A 10147-nucleotide genomic window follows, 5' to 3' on the forward strand; every position below is an offset into this window, starting at 1 on the left:
CAAAGTATGTCAATTATTATGCAAGCCGCGTACAAATTTGTGATCATCATAAATATATTCTAATACGTCTAGCGTGTAAAATTCATAATTTCAATTGATTATAATCCATTTTTAAATTGAAAAAGAATGTCATCTTGTCGCTAAAAATACATATCTTATATCGCCTCGAATTCCCGAAATAGCAATTTTGACAACGATGCGCAGAGATATCGACCACGAGCGCACACGAATATATATAATCTAGAGCTCGCGTATGAAGAAGCGACGATTCTTTCTGAGAGATGGGACATTACGATCGGAGGGAAATCGATTTGTAACATTATTCCATTCTCTTTCTCAAACACATTTCACATTCACATACACATACACATACACATACACATACACATACAATAGAGTAGACAGTTGCTATATAAAGTTTTGTAATATCTATGTAAGCCTCTTTGCCTGAAATAGCAGCGAGTTGAAGAGTACGCATTTGTCTATAGATAGATGAAAATTCATATGTAACTTGCGTAAAGCTATTATGAAAAAACATATGTCAATGACACGTGTTATTTCTGCGATCTTATACCAAAAGTCTGAATAACAAAGCAAATAATCTATTAATTAACGAAACAAAAATCATTGTGACATCAAAATAGTTCAAAAATGAATGATGTAATTTTTCAAGTGTGATTTAATGTATCTTATATTGACGAAGAGAGAGATAATTATTAAATAAAATATAAAAATTTAATATTATCAATATCTTTATATATTAAATAATTTTTATTCTACATTAATTATATATCTATATTTTATATAAGAAGCCAACAATTAAAATTTTTAAATAATACAATCTTCTTGCTAATTTATTCTTCTAACGCTTTATCGATTTCCATGAATTCAGATCTTTACAATTTGAAATCCTAAATTCTTTAGACTTTGTAAAATTCTTAGAATATTTTTCTAGTATTTTTGGCGATTTCTCTAATAATAATATAGAAATCAGAAAGAAAACTAAAGAACAAAAATCTGGACCTTTTTTGACCTTTACCGCCAAAATTGCCGTACACTAGCGTTACCTGTGTCCATAATATGACATCATTAAGGTATGATACTATGTATCACATCAAGCGGTAAAATCGGCTGAACGGTTTGTATCCCTCTTAAAAAAAAAGTTATAAAAAATTATTTTCAAAGGTGAATTCTCTTCGAAATTAATGAATTTTGTAATTTTTTTTCTAAGAGAGATCCAAACCACGTTCATTCGGATTTTATCACAGATATGATACGGAGTACCCTGATGATGTCATTATGGACGCAGGTGACGCTAGTGTACGGCGATTTCGGCGATCCCACGAAATAAGCCGGCCCTGGTGAAAGTGTTGGAAAGATTCGAATACAGATTTCGGACAAAAATGGATTCAAGCGGATAGAAAAAAAAGAAAAAAAAGAAAGATAGAAAAAAATATAGTTAGAAAGTTTTCTTCGGATTGTTATCGGATTGTTCATTCCGATAAAAACTCGAGATTAAGGATTGAAAACCTTATCCGGACGATCAAACCTCGGATTCGTTTGAATTGGACTCACGAATTGAGAAAAATAAAAAAAATTATTAGGATAAGTTTTGAGTTTATTTGGATTGGACTCCTGGATTAAAAAAGATTAAATAACTGTTTCGGATTTATTCAGATAGAACTTGGAATTAATGCACGGATTGAAAAGGTTACAAATTTGATTCGGTTTAGAAGAGGCACAGAACTGTTCATAAAAGTTCGGAAAAGTTTGCATTAAAATTCTATTCAAAACTTTTTTATCAAGGGGGATAACCGCTCTCTCAATCTTCACTTTGGACATACCTATATCATTGCGTATTCCGAGAAACCGAAAAGCTTTGATTGATTTTGATCGTCAGACAAAAATATCTGATTGTGAGTAGGAGCGACTTTAAATTTAAAATTTGTATAATCGTCCACATTTTACAGACGTATAGAGACACTTCAAAATAAAGTTTTAGCTAAATTACTACTGTAACCGCTCTCAAGCTTCTCTCTCATTATATTTTACCCAGATCTATCTCAGAGACTTAATTATCGACACTGATACGCAACAATGGAGCTGAAACTGCATTGCATTAATCTGTAACATATATATAAATATATACAAATAAAAGCAATACCCAAAGCAATTGACATTAAAAGATAATTATTATCCGGGAAAACATTTTTTATATATAATTATATATAATTATGTATAATTATATATAAAATATACATGTCCATATGTATATAATTATATGCAATTATTTACATATAATTATATGTATATATTCATTTATATGTAATTATATATATTATATATTTATTTATATATAAATCACCTTTTTTTTTAATAAACCTGCTTTGTATGTATGTACAATCGTAAGCTAAAAGATTGCAACACATTTTCTTCGTTGGTTTTTGGAATGTAGACTTGCTTATTGATTAGCAAATGTAATTGGTTGGTTCCACAGGTAAGAACCAATTACGTTCGCTGATCGATGAGCAAGTCTACATTCCAAAAACCATCAAAAAAATGTGTTGCAACCTTTTAGCTTACGACTGTATAGTCGTGAGCTAATGCGTCGTCTACAATACAATCGTTACGATGTTACGACGTTGCGACGGACCAATCAAAGAAGAAAATATATCATTTTTTTTTTGTGATTGGTCAGTCGCAGAGTCGTAACATCTTAACGACATTGTAGATCCCGCATAAAAGGTTGCAACACATTTTCTTCGATTATTTTTGGAATGTAGACTTGCTCATTGAACGGCGAACGTTATTGGTTCTTACCTGTGGATCTAACCAATTAAGCATTGAACCATCTAACCATCGAAGAAAATGTGTTGCAACCTTATAGCTCACGACTCACATGAGCTAAACATGATAGAAAAGCTGCGCAACGACACGTAACGATATCCCTAGCTGTCGTTAAAAGTTGGTTTATAATAACCGTTACCGTAAAAAATTCACCAATCATAGTCGACTATTCTTCTACAAATCGATTATGATTGGTCAATTTTTTATGGTTACAGCTATTATAAACCAACTTTAATGCGTCGTTTACAATACAGTCATTACGATGTTATGATGTTGCGACAGGCCAATCAAAGAAGAGAATATATGATTTTTTTTCTTTTTTAATTGGTTTGTCGCAGAGTCGTAACATCTTAACGACTGTATTGTAGACGCCGCTTAAAGGTTGGTTTATGCAAGCCGTAACCGTTAACTTATGCCAGAATCTGTAAGAAATTGACCAATCGTAATTGATTCACAGAAGAATAATTAACTATAATTGGTCAATTTCTTACAAATTTTGGCATGAGTTAGCGGTTACAGCCTGCATAAATCAACCTTTAAGGTATCATCACTGATAGATCAGAGTTAATATGTTATCGAAAAGACGAAATATATATAATTAAAGCATATTATTTATACATATAAATATATATAATTAAGTTAATTTTTTACTGATTTTTACAGACGTTATTGAAACATTTTTTAAACAAATTTTAAAATCAATAATGATTGAAAAAGAAATTATAGCTTAAACATATGTTAAATAAATAATAAATAAACATTAAAATAATACTTACTAAAATCATTTTCTTAATTATATAATTTATGAAAAATAAATACTTAAGCAATATTAAATAAATGTTTAAAAAAGTTTATTTTAAAAAAATAAAAAAATATTAAATAAATATTAAATTAATGTTCAATAAATGTTAACTTAATGTTTATGAAATTGTTATTTCAAATGAAAAATTAATCCTATCTGTCCATATTAAATCGACAGTCGCATCTCTCAAAGTTAATTGTTGACGCTTTTCCGTAATGCTGATTGGTTCTCCCGATGTGCTTACGTGTGCTACTATCATTGCGAAAATTTTGACAACTATGTGTATCAATGTGTGCATCGAGTAAAGTAATTTGTAAATTATAAAAAGTGTGTATCGCAGGCGTAGCGTCTTGCTAGTGTAAAATAAATATTAAATTAATATTAAATAATTAACAATTTAACGTTAAATTAACGTTTTTAAAATTGTTTTAAATGAAAACTTAATGTACGTAAAGTAAATATTAAATTAATGTTGAATAAATGTTAAATTAATGTTTTTGAAATTATTGTTTTAAATAAAAAATCAATGTAAAATAAATATTAAATTAATGTTAAAAAAATGTTAAATTAATGTTTTTTTAAATCATTATTTAATATTTATGTTACATTAATAATTTATTAATAAATTATTAATGTAAAATAAATATTAAATAACCATTAAATAAACATAAAATAAACGTTAAATAAACGTTAAGTAAACATTTTCCTAAATTATTATTTTAAATGAGTAATGAATAAAATATAAATGTTAAATAAATATTAAATTAATATTTTCTCTAAATCATTATTTTAAATATTTAATTAATGTTAAATAAATATTTAATAAATGTTTAATAAATATTATTGTTACAATAAATTGTACAATGAATAATTAATATTAAATAAATATTAAAAAAACATTTAAAAAATATTGTGTGCTGATAAGCGTAAAGCGTTATAAAAATGTAAAATTTAAATAAAACTGTTAATACCATAATTAAGAAAGTTAAATTAAATAAATTCAGGAATTTTTATGTGCATAAAACTTTGTTTAATACTAGAGTAACAAAATAACTCATTTATATTTTGTATATATCCCAGCAAACACAGAGAATATAGCTGCAACATTGCATTGAAGTAAGGATGCGCTTACATAGGATGCGGAATGGCGGAACTACGGAATTGCGGAACGTACTTACGTGATTGGTAGCGGCTTCATTCCGCCGATTCCGCTCCGCTAAAGCCCGTATCACACTACGTATTGCGGCTGTGGATTGGATTAGGATTGCGTATCGCAAATTAGAATGCAGCAAATAGAAATCATCTATTCTACAATTCGCAATCCGGATCTGAAGCTGCCTGGCTTTGATTGGCTGCATTCTAATTTGCAATTCACAATCCCAATCCAATCCTCTTCCGCAATACGGAGTGGGACACGAGGGGTGCTTTCCAACAAGAGACACAAGCGACACCGTGTAACACTTTAGGCTTGTTTTCTGTTCCTGCACTAGACTGCACTGGAACGTTCCTTCTTGTTTTCGCTAACTTTGAAACATCTATCTATTTCATTTTAAGTGTACACTTATTTAGAGAGTTCAGGAACGGAAAACAAACGGAGTGTCTACATTGGTGCTTTCCAACTATGACACAGAAGGCTTGTTTTCTATTCCTGCACTAGACTGCACTGGAACGTTCCTTCTTGCTTTCGCTAACTTTGAAACATCTATCTATTTCATTTTAAGTGTACACTTATTTAGAGAGTTCAGGAACAGAAAACAAACGGAGAGAGACACAGAGCGACACTGCAAAACACAGCTTAATCTTAAGTTTGGCCGTGTCAGCCATCAATAGTGCCAACACATCGGGCAAATAAATTATTTTTTCAAGTGTGGTACTGGTACATTTTAGTCATGTTCAGTTATGTTTTGTTGCCTTAACATAATTAAAATTATAGTTTGAACTTTTCGTTTCTTTACATACTACATTTTTAAATTAGCACAATGGACTTATATTTTTACTAAAAATGTTTCGTGTTCGAAAATAACGTACCAGACCCAGAATTCTTAGATGGTAATCAATATTCATTATTTTTATTTAAAGAATTGTAAGCCTATGAAACAATGCATTCGTTGATTATTCATTATTCATGCGTATTTCATCGGATTAATTTGCATGTTTATTCTTTTGTCGGCATTGTAAAGAAGTTATTCCTACGTTGGATAATGTAAAATTCCTTCTTTAACGGGTCTGGATTTTCTACGGATAGATTTCTGATTCAATTTGAATCTGTGTTTTTTAGGCTGTGTTCCGATATTAACTGCCAGTACTGAAAATGTATAGTATGGCTGCGTTCCGAAATTCACTGCCAGTACTGAAAATCTATAGTATACGTAACGTGAACTATAGATTTTTAGTACTTGCAGTGTATATCGGAACGCAGCCTATATGTGACGTGAACTATAAATTTTCAGTACTGCCAGTAAAAACGGAACACAGCCTTACTAAGTCAGTCTTTTACGCACTCTAGTGACCGTGTTTGGTAACTTATTTGTTCCAATTAGACTACACAACTGTGTTACACTGTATGACACTGTGTCACACTGTGGCACTCTTGGCTGCGTTCAGATTCTCCACCCGGTGAGTGATCTCTGGGTAACTGGGTAAATGGGCGGAGCTAATGAAAAGCTCCCTAGTGGTTTATGGAATCTGAACGCACTCTTAAACATTGGGTGTGTTTAGCAAATAACGCTGAGAAATAGTAACATAAATATCTCAGATTCAGAATAAATTACATAATAAATTAAGATAAACGATAAAGATAATACATAAATATTTTACTATGAATATTTTTATCAATATAACTAAAGTAGATGAAAATTAAATGTTCGTAGAATAGGACGAATCAATTTAAACAATGAAAATAAATTTTTATTTTAACAAATTAGATTAAGATATATATTGCGCATATCATCTATTATATGTATAGGCTTGTTTTCTATTCCTGCATTAGACTGCACTGGAACATTCCTTCTTGTTTTTACTAACTTTACTAACTTAACTACTAACTTTCACTTTAAGTGCACACTAATTCAGGGAGTTCAGGAACAGAAAACAAACAGTATATTTTATTAGTATCAGAAAATATTTAATAATACTAAAAATCTTTAACATACTAATCTCAAATATAAATATTTATATAACGGTTTTGTGAGACTGTAGACCAAGAAACCTTATATTAATAGAATAAAAGATTAATATTTATTAATCTGTAATTACATAAACAGAATAATAAACAAAACGTTTAAACTTTACTTGGTTATTAACGTTTTTTTTTATTATATTTATACATTTTAATTTTTATTTACTATAATATTTTAAATTAAATTTATTTTTTTATTTTAAATTTGTTTTAAATATACGAGCTTTATCACAAATGTATAGAAATTTTTATAGCGATACATTTTGGAACGCACCTTACGTCACCCACCCGTTTCACCCGGCTCAAGGACCCATGTGGTTTTTCCACTCTCTCGGGATAGACAGAATGATAAAGTGAACGACCCACCTAATGTCCGGTAGGGGCACTCTAAAGGAATCTGAACGCTCTTTAGGTGCCTGGGTGCACTCGGGTGGGGAATCTGAACGCAGCCCTTGTTGGAAAGCACCCGAGGTGTATTTTTCTTGTCCCATTGAGCGGAAATTGTGGAATGCAATTAGCGCTGATCAATCGCAAGGGCTTCCGTAGATCACTTATATGAGATCTGCCAGAATAGTGTTTATCATTGACTTGCATTGATTCCGCATTTACAAGTTCCGCTCCACGGGAGCACATGCGTGTAATCTTTGTTTACATTAAAAGGTTATGATCTTTTAATTTATCAAAATATATGATGGGCAAGTTTAAAAAAACTTTACAAAACAAACAAGTGCCTGCTGTAAAAAATACAAAAACGTCCATTGCGAAGGTAATCTTTAATTTTTATTAAATTTCTTAATCGTTTGTACACGCGATGGAGTTATTCATAACCTGAGTATCTGTTTTCTTTGAAAAACTAAAAGGATTGTAATGATAATATTTATACCCTGATAAAAATTTTTTTTATAATTTTTTATATAATTTTTCAGAATTTCTGTATAATTTTATAACCTTAGATTTTTTATACTATTGGTATTTTAACTATGGCTGCCTCAATAAGGTTATTTCACGTCTGTGTTCACACTACACTCTCATATTTGTGTGTAGTGTGAACATAGGCGTGGAAAAACCTTATTGAGGCGGCAATATTGGACACGAGTTAAAATCCCAATACAAATTGCAACACTCATAAATATTCAGAAAATCTATATCTTTTCTTAAAATTTTTCAAATATGTTAATCATGAAATATCCTAAGATTTCAAAGATTTTTTGTTTTATAATTTCTGATGAAATGTTATAAAATTTAAAACAGTTAAAAGTATTTTTTTTTTTAATCTTAGAATATTTCAAAATTTATATGTACAAAAAAATTTTAAGAAAAGATACAGACTTTTGTGAGTATTTTTAAGTGTTTCTAAAAAATGTTCCAATTCATATAAAAAAAATTTCACCAGGGTATACCATTTGTTTTAAACATACTACCATAAAAATGTTTTCTAGAAATATACTGTGTGTATGTATGTATATATGTATGTATGTGTGTGTGTGTGTGTGTGTATATATATATATATATATATATACATATATATATATATATATATATATATATATATATATATATAAATCATTCAGTTATATCATTAAAAAATATTATACTTATAAAAATAATACAACTTAATTTAAAAGTATTTGGATCCAGAAAGTGAAACAATGTACAGTTAAATAATATAAGTAAATTAAATAATGGAATGATCAATAAATTTCCTTTGTTCTTTTTTGTGTTTTGAATTCATAATATTAGATTTTTGGTTTTTGTTTTAGAAACAAAGAAGAAAAATAGAGGACAAGAAAGATGACGGAAGAAAGAAAGATGACAAGAAGTCATTAAATAATACACATAAAAATAATTTAAAGAAACTAAATGCATCTAACAAAATAGCAAAGACTATATGTACAAATATGCAAAATAGTAACAAGAAAAAACCACTTGGTTTTAAGAATAAACTTGTAAAAGATACAGAAAGATTAAATGTTCCAACAAAGTATTCAAAGGATAATAAAAATACATCAGAAGCATTTCAAAAAGTACAAATTAAGAAAAGAAATAGAAAACGGAAACGAAACAAGAATCTCGATCAAGGAAATAAAAGTGCTATAATAATCGAAGATGCAAGAAAGAAAAACAAGAAACGAAAACAGAATATGAATCTCGATTATATAAATAAAAGTGCCACAACAGTCGATGATGCAAAAAAGAAAAATAAAACATTACAAATGCCTGCAAAAAATCTTGATCTTGAACATAGAAAAGAAAAAATTAAAAAATTTGAAAAGGTAAATGAAAAGAGGTTGAAACAGATGTCAGCTAAAACAGAAGCACAGCAGATAAAACCTGACGAAGTATTAAAGTTAAACAAACATAAAATAAATATTAAACATTTAGCAGAGATGCTCGCCAATAAATCAAAACCAAAGCAAAAAGTTACACAGCTTTCTTTGAGAGATAGAATGATGACACAGTTAAGAGCATCTAGATTCAGATTTATAAATGAGACACTGTATAGTAATGCCAGTTCGCAGTCTAAGCATTACTTTAAAGAGGATCCTGATTCTTTCCTGGCTTATCACGCTGGATATAAACAGCAACTCGAACAATGGGCAGTGAATCCACTAGATGTTATAATAGCGTCGATTAAAAAACTGTTCGTATACTATGCCTTATTCTTAAAAAAAATTGATTTATTAATTAAATCTAAACATTATAATATATTGATAATTACAGACCAAAGGATAATGTGATTGCTGATTTTGGTTGTGGAGAGGCAAGGCTTGCTGCTTCTGTTCCTCATATGGTGCACTCGTTTGACTTTATAGCTTTGAATGACAAAGTGAAAGCTTGTGATATGGCTCATACTCCATTACTGATGAACAGCGTCCACGTTGTCGTGTTTTGTCTCTCCCTAATGGGATCTAATCTCAACGATTATATTATAGAAGCTAACAGGGTTCTTAAAAACAAGTAAGTAATAATAATACTCTTCATTAATATGATTACACAAGAAATTAATGTTTTTGTTTCAATAAATTTAGTGGGATCTTGAAAATAGCTGAAGTTGAAAGCAGATTTGAGGACGTAAACAATTTTATAAGACTGCTACGTAGTTATGGTTTTAAAAATACATGGAAAGATTTGTCTCACAACTTGTTTTATTTTATGGATTTCAAGAAAGAAGAAGATATAAGCATGAAAAGAAAAAATCTCTCTCCGATCACACTAAAATCATGCCTGTATAAAAAAAGATAACATTTTATTGTATTATTTGAGCAATATTATATTTTTTTACATATAATAAAATTTTAAGTTGTTCTTCATAAAAATGT

General features: G+C 29.3%; 1 protein-coding gene across 1 annotated transcript; it reads left to right on the top strand.

Moving 5' to 3' along the window:
* The first annotated feature begins 7204 nt into the window (after window positions 1-7204).
* Window positions 7205-10144, top strand: LOC105198719 (ribosomal RNA-processing protein 8). The gene is made up of 4 exons (XM_039446314.1): window positions 7205-7593; window positions 8588-9468; window positions 9549-9785; window positions 9857-10144. Exons 1-4 carry the CDS (start codon window positions 7516-7518, stop codon window positions 10068-10070), a joined length of 1410 nt encoding a protein of 469 aa, XP_039302248.1. The 5' UTR covers window positions 7205-7515; the 3' UTR covers window positions 10071-10144.
* The last annotated feature ends 3 nt before the right edge of the window (window positions 10145-10147 follow it).

The sequence above is a fragment of the Solenopsis invicta genome, chromosome 2, assembly GCF_016802725.1.
Source record: "Solenopsis invicta isolate M01_SB chromosome 2, UNIL_Sinv_3.0, whole genome shotgun sequence".
In the NCBI taxonomy this organism is placed as follows: Eukaryota; Metazoa; Arthropoda; class Insecta; order Hymenoptera; family Formicidae; genus Solenopsis; species Solenopsis invicta.